Below are 22834 nucleotides of genomic sequence, written 5' to 3'. Positions count from 1 at the left end.
TCCGGTCTCATCCCACAGAAAAACTAAAGCAACACAAACACAGTGAAAAAAGTCAGAGCTGGCCACAACAGAAAAGGTATCCTAACACCCAGAGCACCACAGCCTGCCTGGCATGGGACCCAGCAGGCAAAGCGCCCAAGGTTTTTTATATGGTCCAAACTCCCCAGATCTCAATCCATTTGTGCCCCAATGGGATGATCTGGATAAACAAACCTGATCCACAGAGGATGCACCTCACCACCCACAGAACTTAAAAAGATCCACCAGTGGTCCCGTGAAGTCACACCCCAAGGGGTCTGAGCTACCCAGACAGCACAAGGGGAACCTAAAGCCTGGGTTGTTTTGATGTTAATGGTTTGAAAGTTATGGCTGATCTGTGTATATTCAATAAATAGCCCGATGATAATATTGATTATTTGTTCATTTATTTATTTAGGTGGCATTGTGGTCTCACTCCTCTAGGGTTAAGGGTTTGATTTCTGCCATAGGTCTGTGTGTATTAAGTTTGCATGTTCTCTTCCATGCATGGTGGATTTCTCCCAGGCACTCCGGTTTCCTCCCACAGTTTAAAGACATGCAGATTAGGCTAATCGTCATTACCAAATTGCCCATAGTGTGTGTGTGTGCGTGCGTGCGTGCGTGCGTGCGTGCGTGTGTGTGTGTGTGTGTGTGTCCTGTGATGGATTGGCACCCTGGGTATACTCTAAATCTTCTCTCATATGCTCCAGATGTTAAATTATTTAAATGAGTATATATATATATATTTATTAATTTATTTTACATACACATGTGTCACTGTAAACTAAAATAAGAGGAACTAGAGCAATCTTTTGGTGGTATTGATGTTGTTTAAAATTTAGATCTAAACTTGGTATGGAATTTAGTGTTCTGTAAGTAAATGTGTTAAGTGATGCAACAAAAGCTCCTTGAATAAATATCATACATTGCTTTTTTTGTGCAGAAAATGTTTTAAAAAACATTTTTTTTCAGAATATTTATCAAGACTTCTCTGAACTGCCACACAAGAAGTGGATTTTGTATTATTTGTTAGCTTGTTTGTTTCTACGTAGGCTGATATAAGTGGTCAGCCACATGCTGTAAATGTCATCTTGAAATACAAATAAAAGCACATTCATGCTGTTGTTTTTTCTTTGCTTTTTTCCCCCATCCTTTTTTTCTATGTGCAAGTACAGCTGCTTATCTGCCAGGGCAGAGGATGAATAAGAACAGACCGCTATTTGTCCGGAAATCATTCTCTCAATGGCCAGTTTTAGCTCATCATCTCATTGATTCTGCTTTATTTCTACTGTGCTGTTATGCATTTATTTATTTTGATGCTTTGATGTTGAATACAGAACTCTAAGCTGGCCAATCTAGTTTAGCTGATATAGCGAATGTGTCTAGTAATTATAGAGCCTCTGAGCCAGTGGTTAAGCAGTGGGATAAACGAACCATAATGACAGGAGAAGAGAAGAGAAGAGAAGAGAAGAGAAGAGAAGAGAAGAGAAGAGAAGAGAAGAGAAGAGAAGAGAAGAGAAGAGAAGAGAAGAGAAGAGAAGAGAAGAGAAGAGAAGAGAAGAGAAGAGAAGAGAAGAGAAGAGAAGAGAAGAGAAGAGAAGATGGAGAAAGGAGAATAGAATAGAATAGAAGTGTAGAGAAGAGAAGAGGGGAAGAGAGGAAAGGGAAAAAGTAGAAGAGAAAAGAAGTTTAGAGAAAAGTAGAGAAGAGTAGAGAAAAGAAGGAGAAAGGAGAAGAGAAGAAAAGCAAAAATGAAGAAGGAGAAGAAAAGTGTAGAGAATAGAAAAAAAGAGAAGAGAGGAGAAGAGGGAAAAGGAGAAGAGAAGTGTAGAGAAAATAAGAGAAGAGGGGGAAAGGAAAAGAGAAGAAAAGAAGAGAAAATGGAGAAAAGAGAAAAGAGGGAGCAAGGAGAAGAGAAGAGAAAAAGGAGATAGAAGAGAAGTGTAGAGAAGAGAAGAGAAGAGGGAGAAATGAGAAGAGAGGTATAGAGAAGAGAAGAGAAGGGGGAGAAGAGGGAGAAAGGAAGGGGGAAGAGCAGGGGAAGAGGGAGGTTATTAAAGGCTTGCCCACTCCTCCCCCTCCCTGTGCTTCATTACCACAGCTGTATTTACGCTCTCACTCTCAGCTCTGCAAACTGTAGACCTAAAACCCAGTGAGAACTTTCTTGTTACGTTTGGATTTAAACTCTTTGTTTTGCAACATTAGAAGAGTTTGGATTTTTTTTTTCTTTTCAGAAAAACCTGGTCTCCTAATCGCCTGAGGTCCTCTACAACTTCATCCATCCTACAGAAACACTAATGCTGCTCAGCAGCTGAGGTAAGAGCTTAACACCCATACACTCTCAGAGATAACCTGATTTTTAATTAAAGCAGTATTACTGTACATCTGGCTTTATCCCAAACTGCTGCATTTGGCATGATCACTTTAACTCGGGTTTTTATAAACGTTGATCAATGTATTTCTCAGGAGAGTCTCCCTATTAGAGTCAGACTCCTAAAGTTATTGCTGTATTTTTAAATTCATATATTTTATTTAGTAAAGCTAACATGCATTATAGTTTATAATGAATTTATATTGTAAGTATATTATCCATTTTATGACATTATTTACCTGTATGTTGATTTTATCCAGAGCATGGCATATGATTTTATGTATTTGCAGAAATTAAGATCTGAAAAGCATTCAGGCTCAGAGATCCCCTTAACTTAAGACTTTCAGCTTTAATACATTCCTTTAATATTATTGAATAGACTACCTATAATGTATACACATCACTTTTATATCATAAAACATTTAAAAGCAATATATACTTACTGTTTCCTCTAAAACTGTCTGTATCATGATATGGGGAAACACAGATTAAATGTTTTTTTCAGTTCCACATGCTGTGATCAAATAGAGTTATCTGGGTCAAATCCTTTAATGATCTGTATAATAAGAAGTATAGTATATATATTTAGTTCAGGTTTTGGTTCTATTAAGTGTCTCTATGCAGTTGGAGTTGTTTACTGAGCTTCATAAGAAAGTGCTGAGGATGTCGCTTTGTCTTTGGGAGTCATTTTGTTACTGCCCACTAAAGGAAGATAGACCTTGTGTTGCCCCTTTTGTGTGTGTGTGTGTGTGTGTGTGTGTGCGTGTGTGTGTGTGTGTGTGTGTGTGTGTGTGGGTGTGTGGGTGTTGTGTGTGTGTGTGTTGGCAGTTAAAGGAAGGATGGTGTTTATATATCTTGGTGGATAACAAAATGATAGAACACCACAAGGTCAGAGATATTTTTTTGGGGGGGGGGGGGTCTGCGTATTTATTTATTTATTTATTTTAAAATTTACAAAAACTGCAGCTTCTACTTTAGAAATGTAGACAAAAGTTTCCTTTATTTAGTTGTGTTAATGCAGTAATTATGTAAATGTAGGGTTCTCTCAAGTGTGTGTGTGTGTGGGGGGGGGGGGGTGTGTGCATGTGTTCCTTTGAGGGTTAATAAAATAACAATAATGTAAAAAAAATATAAGTAACTGGAGGATTAGACGCTGACTCAGTGTTATAAAGTTCATTAGGTTTTTTCTCGAATGTCTGTGTGTCTCTTTAAAGACTTTATTATGGAAGACTCTGTGGTGGGTCCAGCTCACAGTTAATTCTATATGTGGGCTGACCAAACCTCTTAAGAGTAACGCTTCTGGTTTAGGATTGTTTTCTGAGCCATGTCATCTTGGCACGCAATACAAATCCAAAATCTTCTTTAGGACAAAACCTGAGATAAATGCCAGTATTTCGAGAAATTCTATACACATCAGAACAAATATCATATTTAGCATATTAAGCAAGTTTATAGAAATTCTAGATAAGTCTATCAGTTTTTTTGGTTGTGGAAGACAGTAAACGTTTCTTGCCTTGTGACTTTCCTGTTGTTTTGAAAGTTCCTGCACAAGAGCAGTATCATTATATGAAAACACATTAATGATGACGGTGACAGCTGTGGTGGGCTACAGAGGTGAAAAATGGGCCTTGCTGTCCACCCTGACCTGCCTGCCCTGGTGTAAAGGCTTTTCCACATGTTTGTAAACCCACCGCTTTATGCTCGTATCTGGAGCTGTACAGGCCTGGAAGAGGAGTCTTTGGTGAGCTCTAGGTACCTGGCAAGAGTAGCAAATAAAACAGCATCTGGGAAGCAGAAGTAGCATAACTGATTTCCACGGCAGACAATTTTCACTTGGTCAGCACCCAGCTGAGTCCTTGATCAAAAACAAACACCTGAAAAAGCTTCTGGGATTTCCTGGGCAAAGATATCTCACTGATTTCTCTCCGGGTTCAATAGTTCACCCTAATGATTCATAGTATTTTTTCAAGGGTGTTGTGTGATATGTAGAAATATTTCCATTATATTTGGCTTAAGTATACGGTCCCCAGTAATGCTTGAAAAGGTTATTAAAATGTAAATAAATGGGGATGCCAAATATAAAATGCTGGCTGTAATGACTGTAAGATAAAATGAATGATCAATTATTGATTATAATTGAAAATGGCATTAAATTGTATATAACAAACCTACAGGCAGGTTAGCATTCATTTTATTCATTTGACAGAGGAAATTGCAAATGTTTATTTTAAATTATAACTGTGTAGATAGTCATTATAACCCTTAACAACTGCTGAAAGGTTTAAATTAGAGTATACTGATAAGTTCTTATAACAGCTTACCCCTGGAGTGTTAGCTGTTATTCAAATCCCAGGTTTATATTTATACTAATGTACTCATTATAAAACATCTTCCACATACTGTACACGAGCTCACAGATGCCTGTACTGTAGCTGGCTAGTACACAGTATGTCATACAGCATACCTTCCACCCGGACTGTACTCTCTGCCTCTTGCTTCTGGCCATTGATGGGATTTAAACGTGGAACTGCCTGTGAATGATTTTTATGAGCTTCTTCTTCACAGTATTACAGATAATATAGTAATATTTGGGTATCACATCCTTCATTTCAGCTCATGCCAAAACATCTGCTCTCATCAAGTTTTATTTGGGCGTATGCCAAAACATGACCAAAACATGAGCTGAGAAGGCTCGTTTTTCTCTGTCATTCAAGGATGATCTAGAGATAACAACAGTGGTGTGTTTAAATGATGGGTTCAATGTTTAATATTCCTACCATGCACATACAGTATATAATCCTCCGTCACACATTTGCTCTGTAGCCGTGCTGAAAATTCTGAGCCGAGCTGCTTGCACCTTGGCAGCTACTCAGCAACTCGGCAACTCACTTTTGGTCCTTTTCTCATATAAGGTCTGTTTTTCTTCTTGTTTCTCTGTCCAGCCTTTCCTATGCACTGCACTGTGCATCCCTCAATTCGTCTTTCTGTTCCAGTAAGCAGAGTCTGGTTATCTTTACAGTCTTTGTAAAGTTTAACAGTATTTTCAATGGTTGGTTCAATGGTTTGGTTGTGTGTTTGGGCTGATCTGTATAATATAATACTCTCTGTTGGTGTTGGTGTTGTTGATGTCTATCTCAGATGCTTCATCCTGCCTCTGAGTTGGTTGAGTTCAAATGCATGGAGTTGGCACCGGACTTGCCTCTGCTGGGTTGCTCTGGCCGCAGTGTATGTGCTGTGGTGAGGGTCCTTCCTGATGGTGGTTCGGCTCTGGAGAGTAGCACAGTGTAGGAGCCAGGGCCAATTAAAGGAGAGGGGCGAGGGAGCCTCACGTCTGCCTGTGGAGGGGAACAGAATGAAACCTGATACTCTTAGGGTAAAAACACAGCACTGGAGCTATGCTCAGTAGAACAGTCATAATGACTCTTTTATCAGGATTTGCTTTACTCAGTTTATGAGTTGTGTATTACTTTTGGCTTCTTTATCACATGCATTTAAAAATGATAGCATAAAATTATGCTTTTTTTTACTTTTTAAAGAGAAAATAATCCTGCACTGCAGATGAATTGCTTTCATGAGCTGCAATGAAGAATCATTGTTTGTTTAAGCATCATGTCGTTGCTGCTGCTGCTGCATTTTCCCCTTTTATTCACCACCACTGAAGTCAGCTTTTTATTCTCAATGTCGCAAATTGTCCTCAGCTGACAGAAAGCATTATAATGTTCTGGGGAAGAAAAAATATAGGTTCTGAAATGTTCTTTAATCATCTTAATATATATTTTTGTACTTAATATTGTTATTAGAAAGGTCACACTGTATTCTTAGCTTAAACATCGTTTTAACATTTGTGTTAATGTTCAACGCTGTCACACTATTTCAGTTGCTATGATACTATATGTGTGCTTAGCCTGGAACACGTCCATTATACCTATTACCCCAAAACACCTGCAACGGTGACAGATTGAACAGTCCTGTAACTGTTTAGCTATATTTAAGCAATGCTGTGTTAAAGAAAATCATTTCAATTTGCTCTTTAATCCTCACAGGATTTTACTCACTACTAAACGTGTTGGTTATTGTTTTATAATGGTTCTGTGTAAAAAATTAATATTTGTAATGTAATAATTATAACATTATATTTATAATATATTTTTCATATTTTTCACATTTTTGGAGTCTCTAAGTGCCAGTGTTTTGAGAGAGAAACAAGAAAAACTAGTGAGAAAATGACTGTTTCTAGCTGTTTATTGCAGCTATAATGAAAGTAATATCAGGAAATAAAATATTTCCTGGATGTTCCACAACATTAAATGTAACTCACACATACACGCACACACACATACACATACACACACACCATGCTAAGTCATTTGATTTAAGTCTGTCTAAATGAAGGGCATTTATTTATTGAATTAAGGAGAATATCTTACCTTTTTTTTCTTTTTCTTTTTTTTGTCAAAAATAATATTAAGTTTCTGCCATTACATAATGGAAAATACATAACTGTTAGCGAAAAGTAATAAACACAGACTCTAGATGGAAAAGTTTAGTCCAGAATATGTGTGTGTGTGTGTGTGCGTGTGTGTCTGAATCTGTGTGTTTATTAGGAAAAGGACACTGGAATAGGGAATTGGATTTATTCCCTCTCTTGTTTATTATAGTAACAGCTCTGTGGTTTTACGATGTTGCAGAACAAGCAAAGCAAGTAGGGGAAAGAAGAGTAAGCTATTTCTTAGTTAATAGCGTAACAGTAGCAAACAATTTTGAATATAAGCCTGAAAATCTTTAAAATAGTAATAATAATAATAATAATAATAATAATAATAATAATAATAATAATGTTTTTTTCCTCTGCAAGTTAAAAAAGTCTAATAGTCTGAGAATTATTTTCTATTATTTTATTTGTGCAAATGAAAATTGGAATGAATTTTTCTTCTTTTGCAATATTAATTTCCATACAGGCTAGGTTCAGCATGCTCTTTCCTTTTTATTTTTGTCCTCTTGTGTGTTTGCCCAGGACATCCTCTCTGCTCAGCATCTGGAAGTTTCTGTCTAACTGCCCCTGGCTGGTTTCCTGCTTTTTTTTCCTGCACTGCCATGAGTATGAGTCGATAAGAGGGCAGGCATCATCCCACTTAGTGCTCCCAAACAATTGCCTACATTAAGAATCAGTCTATTAACCTATTAATCAGTCTATTAACATTTGCAAATTTTTGGTTGAAAAAATTTTTGTTGAAACTTTTTTGATCAATATAAACATTTATAACAACCTATCTAAAATAATAGTGTGGATAATTTAAGACATTTGCAGGAAATGGTGTTATTGTTTATTATTTTTCATGGCTGCAATATGGGTTAATACGAGAATTTTTTTTTAAACTGATAGACGTTGGTAGAGTATTAAAATGTCCTGCTCAACATAGTCTTCACTGCAATAAATGCATTTGCACCTTTATTAAACTCAACCTTTGTTGCAGTTGTTGGTCACCCCTTGGTTTCTCCTTCTTTAAACTTCTTTTCCATCTGTGCACATTGCTCTTGTCAGTGGTGGCATCTCTGTGGCATCTCTGTAAACATTCTGTATATATATATATACAAAGTCATTTTCTTTCAGTTATTTTAGCTCTATATTGCAGGAAAGAAGGTAAGGGTTAAATTCTTTTACTACCCTCTTAGTGTGGGGAGAATGAAAGGGGAAAAACAGGAGTGTTAGCCAGGAGTCACCTTCAGGGTAGACACTGAGTGTGCTGTGTGTTTTTCTGGTCAAAATCTCAAACTTCCAGATGCTTGGATCGAAGCACATCTGGTGAGGGCTTTTTTTTTTCTTTTTAAGAAATGCGATAAAATGTTCACTATAACACTATAATAAGAACCAGATTTCCCTAGATGAGCTCTGCACCACTAAATGGGCAAATCAGGGTGTAATAGAGAAATGCCCTGGCATATACTGGACTTCCTCTAAAAGATAAGTTGAAGTGAGTAGTAACGGAATGCTGAATGGAATTTAAATCTAACGCAATTTTAACATCATTCTGTGTTTGCGCGTGCTTTATTAAACATGGTAGTAAGTAAAATGTTGTTTTCACGTAATGAAAATATACATATAAAATAATCAGTATTATTTTTGGCCCAATAATGTGGTTTAGTCATGTCTTTCCTGGCTCACAAAAGGCTCAATGCTGGCTAAAAGATTCGTCTGAGGCCCAGGGAAAAGAGCAGGAGCCAGGGGTTTTAAATGCTCTGTCCCTAGCACATGGATACTCTTTCAAACCATGTGTCATCCATATCTCCCAGATGTTAAAAGCAGCATTGTGATCATTGATATGCACCGCACTGAGCTCACCTTTCTGTTCTTGCACAAGTCTGCAAGCAAAGATCCATCGTTGTGAGTTCATATGAGTTTACAAAATAAGATAAACTCCTGCATGGGGTTTCTGTATACTGTGCCTGCGATTTTGCCTGGAACTGACTAATAAAACAAAAGCGGGAATGGCACACTTAAAGAGAAGCCTCCTAACACGTCAGAGAGAATTGGAGTCCGTATTAGTGTCTGCAAATAAATTTGCCAGCCAAGAGAATGGTAATTTACTCCAGATGTGGTGAGCTTGTTGCCTGTTGTCTTAAGTGAAGTTCATTTTAAGGAGTGTTTAAAGCAGAGCAGTACAGATGCACAAACAGGAGTGATTCCTCTCTTTCTTAGTGTGTAGTATGAAAGGTCTCCTGTCCCCCTGCTGCAACCTTATCAGAGAGTTTTCATTAATGGTGTTCATAAACGTCGTTTGGCAGGGTCCTGTGTGTGATCTGGAGTTCAGCTCTCTGTGTGAGAGGTTATTAGGCTTTACTTTGCTGAGCAGCTGAACAGCTGGTGGGTCTCAAGCCTGGAGCTGTGATCCTTTGGGTCCTGTTGGGACGTCCTCTCTTTCTTATTTCAGGCCAACGGTCCAGAATACAGTGTTCTATATACACACACACGCACCAACAGACACAGACACACAGACACACACACACACACACCAGTCAGCTTTGCACTCACAAAAATCTGTAACAAATTTAACCTTGGTAAGATGAGAAAACGCACTAGAGACCTGTGTGTATGTGCAGCACATTGAAATCTAATGTGCATATTAGATTGCATAAAGACACACACACAGAAGCCTGATGGTTTAAAAACAAAAGATGTAAAGTTGGCTTGGTAATACTTTAACTAACCTCGTTTAAAGATGTTTAGCCACATGATTGAAAGCTTCCGTATCCTCTTTATGAGTGTTGGACCAACATGCGAAACACGATAAAAATGAGGTCATGGCTGGCCATGTGATTGGAGATGACTTCATCTGTCCTGATAGTGAAGGATAAATGGATCTGTCTCAGATCTTCCCTGGAGCAAAACTCATCTTTAAAGATTCTGGTCTTACAAAACAAAACCAAAAAGTTCACTGTAAAGTAACTGTGCCTCAGTGACCCATTTCTCATTCTCTATATAAACTGTTTATTAGATTTAATATTCAAAGGAGATGTTATTTATTTAGGAACATTTCAAACGCTCTCCTTTTGTTAACAGTCCCAAACCCTAAGAAGCTCAGATTGAGAAACTAAACATTTTTCTTCTTTTTATCTTTGTTGAAGGTTTTCCTTTTCCTTTTTAACCCAGAAATAAACCTGGGTTAAGGAATTAAAAGAATAAAGAATTAAATATCTCACTGTGTTTGGACCATCCGACATACAGTGCATTTAACTATCTCACATATTTGGTTGTTCCACAAACATTTGCACACAGTTTTAACATTCCGCCGTACAGTACTGTATGTGGTACTCTAGTGCATGTGTGATTAGAGATGACTCTTTAGTTAGAGTAAGCAATGTCACACTCAAATTTGATCTATAAGTCTATTTGTTTATTCCACAAATGCTAAACCCACAACATTTTTGGGTAAATATTGTTTTTAGGTGATTCTTCAACTGCTTTGCTAACTTGTTATACTTAAAGAAATGTTTCTTTTCTACAGGACAAACAGGTCAGGATGACTGCAGGCATCTGATTAAACAAGCTTTTTCAAGACTTTTTTATGACATATTTCTATGCAATTGCCTAAAAAATACTATTAATAAATAAATGAATGGAATGTGTGCTTCCATTTACGTAATGATATAGGATGTGATTGTGTCAAAAATAATCTGCGCTCTGGCTGTAGGACTTATTTTAATTACCTTTTAGAAAAGAAAAATACATAATTTTTCCATAATCTCTTAGATTTTTCTATACACTTTGTCGATTAGTCAACAAGCTTTTGTATTCCCTCATAAAAAATGTTTTAGAATGAGCTGCGAGCCACAAATGCACCGCTGTCTTCACTTTCTTTACCAGAAGTGAATCTTCAGCGTTGTAGTGCTGCTTTCAGGGGACCAAACAAGTGAAAGTCCAATGGGGTAAGATCAGGACTATAGGAAGCATGCTTTACCACGTGCAGACGTGCATTTTCATGCAAGACCACAATGCCCTTGAATAGCAGTCCTCTGCGAAAATTTAGGCTTCAGCTCTTCAATAAGCATGTCAGTGTAATGAGCACTGTTGATTATTCAACCTTTTTCCTGATAATGTTCCAATTCTGGCCCTTAAGATTCCCAGGAAACTGTAAGCATCGATTTTCCAGCTGATGGTTGACTTTTTGAACTTTTTCTTGGTCAGCGATTGAGGATTTGATGAATCTGTAGTAATAATAATAATAATAATAATAATAATAATATAAGAAAATATGTAAAAGATATGGTTCTATTATTTTGATATACAGTACAGTGTACTTTCCAGAGTAATGTGACTGATATACTGTACAGAGGGGTATGAGCTTTTTTAACTGTTTTTATTTATTTATTTTGTTAATTGTTATTTGTAACATTCTAAAACAAAAAAAGGAAATGTGCAACATATTGAGTATCAAGTAGCCAGCCCAAGTGCACATTAAGACAAAAAAGAGGAAGATGACAAATACCAAAAAACCCCTGACATTCATGTAAATATTCTAATTTCCACTCAAGTTGTAGCAATATCATTTGCAATGAAAAAAGACTATGATAAACAAAATAATTTTCACTGTTAATTCATTGAAATAGGATGAGTAATGCTGATTTATGATTTATTATGTCTGTCTCTGATTCATAGCTAAGTTATGAAAATATGGACTGTAAGGGTCATATAGCACAATATCACTGTGGCCACAAGGTCAAAGCGTGGAGGATTTTCTTTTAATATGGATTCAAAAATGTTTCTTTCCATTATCTCTGCTGTTCTGGGTGGATGCGTTCATGACAGGAAGAGGAAAGGCTAAGGTGGAAACACTTCCAGTTAGATTAGGAATTGATTATTTTGTGTGCCACTTGACTCATGACTACATTCCAACGGACATTCCAGCAGAAGTTACTCAGCAGTTCTGTTTTTGGAAAAAGCATGCTGACACCATAACCACACATCTCATAGTAGATTATTTAAATAGTTGCTTGATTACTTTGCGGTATTACATTTTACTCACTTCCTGATTTATCCAGTTTTCTTAGTGCCTTTTGTTAATAAAAGAAAGGAGCAATATTAGTCCGTGTGGCTGAGCCATTTAAAATGTGCTCAGATTTGAATAAACAACTGGAAAGTGACATCATATATAATAAATAACATTTAATAGAAAACAAAAGCAGATCATCATTTTTGAACTAATTTCTTCCTTGTGTGTACCCTGTTCCCACTGAAATTCATGTAAATTCTTAACTATGCATTTGTTACAGATACAGTTATTTCAGTTATTTCTCCCATGTACTGTACCTTACAGCACAGTGAAATGTTTTATCACATATCGCAGTTAGGAAGCTGGGTCAGAGTGCAGGGTCAGCCAGGATACAGCACCCCTGGAGCAGACAGGGTTAAGGACCTATGCTTAAGTAACTGATCAGTAATCCAGAACCGTTTGAGCCAATACTCCCCCATCAAGCCCTCCTAAACTTACAAACTCTCAGACTTATACCTGGCGACCAGTTAAACCTTAAACAGTCTAAGTTAAACCTCAACTCTCTAAGGTACAGGTGAGTAAATATTAGATAATCTAGATTTTAATCTACTATACGTTTACGTGGGGGTAAACATGACTTTTGAAAGCTCATTACAAGGAATCATATCTTTGGCCTTAATAAATCACTTACAAAGCTTTAAAACAATGTAACTACAAACGGTATAATATAAACATTATTCAACATCTTTCAGGTTAAACATGTTTCAACCTTGTAGCACACAGATATAGCAGCAATTGATTTATAGTAGCACTATCTGGTATCATTCAATGTGGATGGGTTCCCTGTTGAGTCTGGTTTTCCTAAAGTTTATTTCTACTGTCATCCCAGGGAGCTTTTCCTTGCTACCAATGCACCTGGCTTGCTCATCAGGGACAATCCGATAGAAATAATTTATACATTTTTCTTATCCTTACGTTTTCTACTGTATAGTATAGCTATAATTTTCTATTTCTGTAAGGCTGCTTTGTCAAAATGTCTATTATTGAAGGTGTTGCTTAATTTGTTTCTGTACGTTTTTGAACATAAATGTTGCTCTTCATTATGCTTTAAAAAATCTAATGATCAGACTTGAACAGCACTTGAATTTAGAAAATCTGTAGAAAACCTGTTTAAATTAATTTATTAGCCTTGAGTATTCAAACCACTAAGCCATCATTTATTCATGTGTTCTGAATGAATGTGCAGATGTGCTATGATTGAAACCATTTCAGCTTTTACTGTCTGTCCACTAAAGACCTCAGCCGTACCGAAGAAAAAAAGGAAGAAAGAAACAAAGAAAGAAAGGTTCATTTTGAAAACAAGATTGGGATAATTAAGTTAGATGTAGGCTGGACATTTACAGTGTTTGCCATGCCCGCATACAGTAGACCTCTTCAGTTCCCTGCTTGCTTTTACCCACACTAAGATTCTGCATATATAATTATGGTTGTGTACGGTCATGTTCTCTATTAGGGCTCAAAACCTCAGCATCACCCTTCTCTTGAGCAACACACAATCCCTCTAGGTGCAAGGTTGGATTGTTGCTCTTGCTGTGTGAGCAGGACATTGGGTGTATGCATGTGGTAGAGAATGTGTGAGTGTGTGTAAACCATACATTTGTACAGAAGTGTGTTGTGTTTGTGTGGCCAGCACATGTCCCAGGCCCAGTGAAGCCACAGTCATGCAGTCTGTGGTTATATGGGCTCCAGTGGAGAAGCAAAACAAGCCGTCAAAGCTCGAGGACAGTTTCAATACCCCTAGAGTCTGCAGCTGGAGCAAGCTAAAATGCCTTTAAATGGGAGCAGCCTGGTTTTTTTTTTTTTTAAAATGCTGTAGCAATTCATTGATGCTATCTTGCTATACTCTATATATCTTGCTATATAAACCAGCAGGGAATCAGACAGGGTGATGTAACTCAGCTGGTCGAGGACAGGGATGGAAAATACTTGAATAATTCTTCATTGTTACTATATACAAGTGCTATTATGGAACATTTATACTCAAGTATTATACATGAAGATTAATTTCACAGTTGATAGTAACTATACTGGAGAAAAACATACTTTACATTTTAATTTTACATTTTACTATTATAAATCTTTTAAATGATTTGTTTTGTCTGATATCTCTTTCTTAATGCAAAAAAAAGAAAAACGCATGATGTAGTACTGTACAGTAATCTTTATGTTTAAATAATCTGATACCTAGCTTTGTTTTGAAATCATTTTGAACAGTTTTAGAATGTTAATCATTCAAGAATAGATGTCAGGGTTGTTATTTTTTTATCAGTCAAAAATAGTAAATTGGTCTCTTGAATACTTAAATTTGTCGAAAAGCAAGCCTCTCTTAGTTTCATTTAAGTGGATTTTGGCTCCATATTCACACTTTTAGTTCAATATGATTTTGGCATTGTATCCTTTCTTTTACTCAAATAACAGATTCTTTGTCCTTTTCTCCCACTACAACAGTTCTAACACTTTTTCAAGACAAAGAATCCACTTTTATTATATATTCCTTATGTGTTGATTAGTTTATTTATTTAAAGCTATATGTGTGCTTTCAATATAAATCAAAGAAATAGAAGCAGTTGCTTGTTAGTATTCTATATTGAAAACACACTTTTTTTTGTCTTTTTCACACCAGCCATGTGGTGAAGGCGTGTAAGATGGGCGGTGTCTACTAGAGTAGGGAGAGAAGCAAAAGAGAGTGCTATGGAGGGAGATAGGCAAAGGAAAGGGGCCACATATCCTGTTATCCTGTTTGCTGAGGACAAACCAGAAGCATTGCACTGGATAACTCAAGTCTGTTCCCCAGAGCCAAACTCAACAAAGTTAACATTCAAATTCTGGAAAAAATCAGGCAGTAGATCTCACATTTCAGGATTTTGGAACCAAACAAGTTGCGGCATGTGACAAATATGAGACTACAAAGAGATTCCAAGATGAGCTTTTACCTGGAAACGGTACGAGCTAAACGGAGTCATTTGTCTGAGGGTAGAACTGAAGCTGTGTGTTTTTCCATTGCAGTAGGTGTTTGTCATGTTGAGTGAGATCTGTGCACAGTAGGGGTTTTAACACTTCACTCTGACAGTAAGCAGCAGTCCTGTCATTTTCCACTGAGGAAACGTTTGCATTATCCCACAGATAAAAGTGTGGTGCAAATTGTTGTGTTGCCACTGGTTTGCTGCATTCTTGTGTTTGGAAATATAACAACAGTAATTACATGATGGAAGTGCCTATATATATATATATATATATATATATATATATATATATATATATATATATATATATAAGCTTTTTATACTAATACTTATCAGTTGTCATTTCTATCATGTAATTATGTAATTAATGTTGTTAATTAAAAAGAAAATCAGTATATACTGATTTTTTTTATTGTTTTAGCTGACACAGATGGGATACATCAGACATGCATGACATGACAGTCAAATCACTGTAATAAACATGTCTAATGAAGCCTCAGAGGTCAGAGAGTTAAGTCACAAGTATTTCCATAACTCCTGAGAGGAGATGCTTCTGCTGTTTCAGGCTCAGTCCATAAAGGCACACAAATGTTTTTTCCAGAAAAACATCTCTCTCTCTCTCTCTCTCTCTCTCTCTCTCTCTCTCTCTTTATCGCTCTCTCTCGCTCGCTCTCTCTCTCTCTCGCTCCCTCTCTGTCTTTCACACACACACACACACACGCATACACAATATTTTAAATGTTATATTTTTCCACTTGAACGCTGATGATACACTCACTAATCATGTTTACCTCACTCGTGTGTGTGTGTGTGTGTGTGTGTGTGTGTGCAGTCCATCTATATTTCTGCATTCTCTCTCTTTTTCTCTCTCTCACACTTTCTCATTTGCCATTTTTCCTTCCACTACTCACAAGGGTGGCATGAACACAAGCTCAGGTTTTTTCTGCTCTTATTGGAGCCGTTTGGGGGATTATTTTGTAGCTAAGAGCATCTCTTTATATGCAACGCTGTGCCACAAACACTCCTAAATGCCAGTTGCAGTCATAACATTTTAATTAGAATAGTTTATGTAAATACATTTAATAGCACCAAGTTGGTTTGAGAACTGGCCCCTTTCTAAAGAACTAATAAAAGATCTTACTACACAAATTTAAACATGATATGAAAGGTTTTGGCCAATCAAAACAGAGGGATTGTGCCATACCACAGCCTTCAGTGTTACTAGAACATGCAGCATGGAAAACCAGGGTGTGGTACATTACTATATGTCCCATTGAGTCATTGACTCCACATTGTTGATGAATGTATCGAAGGGGGCCCTACATGCCAACCCTGCCCTAACACACACTCAAACACCCTCCACCCCATCACTCCCCTGAACCAGAGCCACAGACAGCAGTGGGCTAGGATTTGTCTTCTATACCAGCACAGACTCACAGATGTGTTGGATTATGGAATTGTACTCCAGTTTACTGTAACAGGCTTTAACTGGTGCCACTGGTTTCCTGAGTCTCTAAGCCAATGTTGTGGTCACTCGATGATTAACCACCTCTTTCTCCCAGACTCTCTCTGTGAGCCAAGTTTTCTTTTTATTGCACTGTAAGGTTCAGTAAGTTGGACGCTAATAATAAAAGCTTATTGAAATCAGTAAACTGTTTTCATGCATTAGAGTGATCTCTAATAGGTAGAGTTCATCATGGTAGCACAGCAGGGAATTTTGCTGCCTCAGAGCTCCAAGGTCCACGGTTTAATCATAAGCTCACATCTGTGTGGAGTTTCACATGTTCTCCAAGTCCTCTTCTCCATGAGTCTTCCTCGGTTCTCTGGCTTCCTCCAAATTACCTAAACATACTGTTGGAATTGAATGTGTGCACGGCCTGCTGCAATGCAGTGGCATCCCATCGAGAGTCTATTCCCACTCCCAGTGCTCAAGGTTCAAGATCCACCATTACCCTGACAATAATTAAATTTAATGAATGAATGAATGAATAAAAGGGTATTATGTGAATTAGGTCTAGTTTTTTAGTATACAGAACTTTTAAAACCTCCGATTAATTTAACAATAATGAAATACTTGGTTTTAAAATATGAAAAAGTATGGTAAATAAGTTTAAAATATAGTACTGAAATGGACATTTTACACTTTTTCGAGAAAAAGTTTAATTAGTTTGTTTAATAAGTTTAAGACTTTTGCAATCTTTTTGGACAGAAAAGCACATATTTGTTTTAAAAAGTTTTAAAAAAAGATTTAACTTTTCTTTTTCTAGCAGTATAAATTTGACTCTTTTATATAGATTTTAAACAAAAGTGATTAGGAAAATAAAAGTGATCTTTGTTTCCACTTCAGTTCATCCCATAAATCATGGCAGTTTTGGTAGTTTTGGTGTGTTTTTGGGGTAAATTTAAAGAGTTGTTTTGTTTAAACTTAAAAAGATAGCTGCTTTTTGGCCACATTTTGTAGATGGAATCTATTAAGATGCTTGATTAGTATGGTGTTATTTAAGACATTGTCTGCATCATTGCACCCCACATCACTGGTCGTTAGCTCAGTCATTTTTTACCCTGTTATTTTCTTTTGTGCCGCATTTGTTCGTTCCAAAATGTGACTAATATTTTCTCCCTTAATTAACATACCCTCAAACAGGAGGGAGAAGGAGAAAATAATATGTGCCATGTGCTCTGTTTGTAAAATTTCATCATATACTCATAACATAAAAGCACCAAACGGAGTTTTATTTAAACATGATCTTGCATTATGAGACTTTTGCAAAATACGAATTGTACATTTCTTCCCCCATATGAGAGATTTGTACCAGGTTAGATACCATGTGAGGTGTGACTGGACAGTTTGTGGAGGTTAACCCCATACAGGCTATGCAATGCATTTTTTTTTATTTTGCATTTTTGTATTATTTAAAATGAAATACTATCCAAGTAAGTAAACACAGTTATTAAATAAATAGATGATTTCACGGAAAGACTTATTGTAAACTCAATTCTCTAGATGAAGTCTGGTTTAGAGTTTGTCTTAATCAGAGCAGGTCGCAGTTGTTCCCATGTGAACAGTGACATTCTTGCCAAATCTAACCTAACAAAACTGTGTAGAAAATACGTGTTTATACTGTTTAAAAATTGTTTAAAAATCATGGTTTTGTGTAGATTTTTTTTATAGATTTAAGTATTACATTTTTAAAACATTAGATTGTGGAAATTTAAGATAAACATCTGGATAATCTAAAAGATGAGCTTGGTTCAAACTCAAACCAAAACAATGACAGCATTTCTCTGAGGCTTAAGGTAAAGATTTATGCCTCACTATTGCAATACATTTTATATCTCTGAAAATGGTAATGTTTTTAACATCTGTTAGGACAACTTTTAAGGCTGCTCTTCAAAGGTCTGTAAGCATTTTAATACCGTCATTATTCAAAACATACAGTTTAAAATATATAAACCAAGATTTAGCACTGTGTAATTTTGATGTTTAAATATAATTTTTTGAGAGATCATACTAAAAGGGTGTTTTACTCCAAGTGATTTTTTATGATTCAGTTTCTTTCTTTTCACAGTGAACAGTGTAAAGAGCAGCCGGATATTTTCATAGGGTGTTAACAAAATAGAAAATTTGGGTGCATGCTTATTATAATTTGAACTTAAGCATGTGTTTGTGCTGAGTAAGTTTGATTATATTTTTTATTATTATTTGTTAGGAAGTTATTGGTCTTTCAGGCTGTACTGGATTTTTCCTCTAAATTTCTGTTTTCTGACATTTTTAAGAAATCTAAAATGTACTGTACAGGCTGAATTTGTCACAACCACATAACATAAAGTGGTGAGGATATTATTATTATTATTATTATTATTATTATTATTATTAATAGTATTAATAATAATAATAATAATTTCATATATAATTTATTTACCTTTGTTTTAATACATAAATAAATATATACAGTATATACATAATTACGCAGTGTGTTATTTCTCTTTGTAAAATTATGAATGTGGGTTTATATTCTGAATCTGATTGAACTCCATACCTTTGAGACTTTGTCTCAAACATGAGGTAAGTGAATAATAAAAAAGCAAGCGTGTGCGCTACATCTGGTTTCATTTGTCCCTTGTTTTTGTGAGGTCCTCATGTGGCTCTGAAAGTAGCATTATGGAGCACACTAAGTGATTGAACATCTTTGATTTGGATGGTAACAGCACATGCGCATGGACCCCTCACTCAGACTGAGAAACGTCCGTGTCTCTGAGCTCTGCTCCATTGCTGAATGTGTTTTGTCTAAAAATAGACCAACCAACGTATGGGACTAATTTTACATATGGGACACGTTTTCAAGTCTGAAAATCAAACAAAGCACTGATGAAAGAGCTGGGAAAACCTGAAGCTGATCCTTATTTTTCTCATTCACTCTCTCCTTCTGTCAGTCTCTTTCTCTTCTTGTATTTGTGTACAGCGTAATGTCTCTTTTAATGTCTCCTTTTCCATCCAGTGCAGAGAGAACTGGTCTGCTTTATCCATTAGAACCAACTCATAGCTGATTAGTGTTTCTGCCTGTCCTGAGACGTCCCAGGTACTTTTGGGACTCAGTCTCTCAGTATTTCACACACATTTTCAGCAAACCACGTCACTAAGTTTTCATCAGAATCTGTGTTGTGCTCTAAAGTAGCTGCATCATGAAGCTATTGGATTGGAGCTTGGTCTCTCTATCTCTCTCTCTCTCTCTCTCTCTCTCTCTCTCTGCTTCAACTGGATTTAAAATATAAATTCTATTATTGAAGAATTAAATGCATATAACCAGACACGTTTGAAGCAGATTTATGCAATGTGGTATGACTCTGGCACATTGTCATTTTACATGGACTTATAATCATTAAAAGCGCTCTCTGTTTTCCACTATTTGAAAACCCTTTGTGGTCAGAAACACATTTAATGAAGCAAAATACAGAAAAAAACATGGAGTATTTACTCCACACCAGTGTACTGACTAGTAAACCCTGCAGTCGTCCTTAATGAAAACCTTCTGCCTTTTCTTACAATTGTCTGTTTGTGACTTTTTTATTCCATATTTATTTTAACTTTGGGACTGAGTTAGAAATGATAAGTAATAAAAGACATGTTTTCCTTTTGGTAAAATTTCAAAGCTTTCAACGTTGTATTCGAATGCTTACTTTTGACGGAGTTTCTTTAGTCATAAACCTTTAAGCCTACAGTAAATCTAATCTATATCAATATATATAAAAGAAAGGTTTTGTCTGTACATTGGTCAGAACTCACTCTTTCAATGATATCTTTACATTTCATGCATTGGAGGACCCAAAACAGAAAGTTTTCTGTCTCTCTTTATTTATGTACGTATTTCCAGACATATTTCATGGAAAACTGGCTGGACGGAATTTAGTGTAAACAAGGCATAAATTCTATATCCTCTATTACACATTGATTGTAGGGTGAAATAACAGTATCTTCGAAATCTTGCTGTGAACTAGGCACATTTTGTACAATTTCCTAAAATTCAGTCACCAGTCCAGGGGAAACCAATACCATATAATGTTGTCACACCAGTTAAAATTTTGTAAAATTACAGTTTAAAAAAAATAATTCGCACGAAAACACGTGTGTGGGCTTCAATCTAAAATAATAATATCACAGATTACATTAAACCTGATCAGCTTATTTTTACCTTAAACTTTTTACTATTTCTACAAACTCTATTCCCATCAATAACATGTACTTCCGGTAGTCATTAATGGCGTATTTATCACAGCAGTACAAGATCAGACCCCTTTAGACAAATTCAAGAATCCAAGTATAGGACAATCAAAACACTATTAGGAAAGTGTTTATTCATTCAAATTGACAATAAAATAATAAAATAGCAAATTTATTAATAAGGAGATTGCCATAAACAATGTATTTTCCAAAAAACAATATGCACAGTATATATATACTTTTTGGGGTCATTTTCTTGCTGAAAATTTATCCATAAACTCACTGAATATTTATCTATAGACTCACCATATTAATATTCCATATTTGTTTCTTCCTGTCTGTCTGTCTGTCTGTCTGTCTGTCTGTTCTGTAGGTGTTTAAAGAGCAAAGGAGTTTTAGAAATACTTTGGGCCTTTTTCTGTACCCCAGGGTCATTGCCACTTGGATTAAAATCAGATGATCAAGCTCTCTCGCTCTCTCTCTCTCTCTCTCTCTCTCTCTCTCTCTCTCTCTCTCTCTCTCTCTCTCCCTCTCTCTAGGTGTTTTTCAGCAGTTACTCCACTCGTTAATAGTAGATATACCTTGTAATGAGTTAATAATGAACACTGTTTCCATTCACTTTTTACTTCCATGTCCTTATATCAGGTTAAATAACACAGCTGAAGCTTAATCATTTGGTTGATGTAGACTACAAGTCTACAAGTCTTTGTGGAATGTAGATGTGAAACCTTATGAAAATATTAGTATATTGATATCCATCTTGGCCAGGTTTAAAACAATGCTCCAGTTATGGCAAAATCTGGCAAATTGCCATGTCAAGACTACATACTGTATGGACTATGCATGTACAATCATGTAAACACAATCGGACATAGTTTGAATATATTGCTAAAAATCTTAGTTTTTCTTATAATACTGATTCCTGTAATTATTTATCAAACGTGAAGATATTGGAAGTCTCAGTAGAAGGCACAGAACTGCTTTACAGGCAGAAACTGCTTTACAAAACAGATGGCTCATTAGACTTTGTTTGTTTCCTTAGAGAAGGATGAATACCAAGTGTTGCTAGAGAACAGAGAGACATGAATAAAATCAATTCTGCAGCAATCAATGTAGGTCTACAGTATATAATGTATTAGCAATGGTGAATCACTTGGCATAGACCTACTGTAGAGAGTGATGTACAGTAAGTTTACCTGCCTGTCCACATCATCATCTTAGCATCTTAAAAGGCAGTAATGTTTACATTCTCTCTCTGGTTCTGTATGGTTTGAGCATACTGTAGGTTCTCTCCTGTAACTCCATGTTGTTTTGTTTTTTGATTTTTTGTTTTGTAGCAGGATGACGTCCCTGTGGATCTGTGTGGTCCTGTTTCTTTTTTGTTCCTTATGTGATCTGACAAAGTGCTTGGACCCCAGAGACCCCAATGTGTGCAGTCTATGGGAAAGGTAAGTCTCAAACACAAGGTTAAAATAGACCAAAGCTCATCAGGAGAACCATCTATTTAAAAAACAGATAAAATACTGATCAAAAGAAACGAATGTAGATTTGTCAGCTGTGTATCAGTTGGGTTTGTGTATTAAATTTAATTCCTTTTATAAAAAGAAGAACGTAGTCAGAGTGTGTGACTCTCTTTTTCCACCTTCTATAGTTTTACCACCTCAGTGAAGGAGTCGTATGCGCAGCCATTTGATCAAGTTTATGAGGAACCCTGCTCGGAACCATGGAGCTCCAACAAATGTGTTCGACACCGGTGAGAGAAACACACACTCAGCGGCCTGTACGTGTAGCAAAATGATAATATAAGTATATAAAAATATAAACGCATGTGAGATGCATACATAAGAGCATACACAGCTAAGACATACTGTAGCAGTAAGCTAATGAGAAATTGTGACACTTGAATCTAAGATATAGACTGGGTTCACTCAGATCCCTCAGTTTAACTACACTGTGCTGTATACTGTACACAATGTGCTATATGTCAGAAATGACAGATTTTTAGTTTGCAAAATGTCCTTTTGTAACTTCTCCAGAATAGTAAGACCAAATCTTTTTATTTTTCTGATCTCTAAATTGTCAAAAGAAAGTAATCTTTTCATTAGATTAGATTTAAGGTAGGTTTCTGTTACCACTCACTCATCATAGGGGAAACATTGTAGACATAAGACAAAGTTTTGTTATGAATTTTGATCATTCCCTTTCTACATCACAT

At 36.2% G+C, this 22834-nt stretch overlaps 1 protein-coding gene across 1 annotated transcript in view; it reads left to right on the top strand.

Moving 5' to 3' along the window:
- Window positions 1-2102: 2102 nt before the first annotated feature.
- pear1 (platelet endothelial aggregation receptor 1) overlaps window positions 2103-22834 on the top strand; it is a 38140-nt gene continuing 17408 nt past the window's right edge. The window contains exons 1-3 of the mRNA XM_053494913.1: window positions 2103-2334; window positions 21957-22067; window positions 22271-22372. Of these exons, the coding sequence (XP_053350888.1) occupies window positions 21961-22067; window positions 22271-22372 (209 nt within the window). The 5' untranslated portion in view covers window positions 2103-2334; window positions 21957-21960. The remainder of the gene's footprint in view (window positions 2335-21956; window positions 22068-22270; window positions 22373-22834) is intronic.

This window comes from Clarias gariepinus, chromosome 4, assembly GCF_024256425.1.
Source record: "Clarias gariepinus isolate MV-2021 ecotype Netherlands chromosome 4, CGAR_prim_01v2, whole genome shotgun sequence".
Classification (NCBI taxonomy): domain Eukaryota; kingdom Metazoa; phylum Chordata; class Actinopteri; order Siluriformes; family Clariidae; genus Clarias; species Clarias gariepinus.
This window is presented reverse-complemented; position numbering and strand designations above follow the sequence as displayed.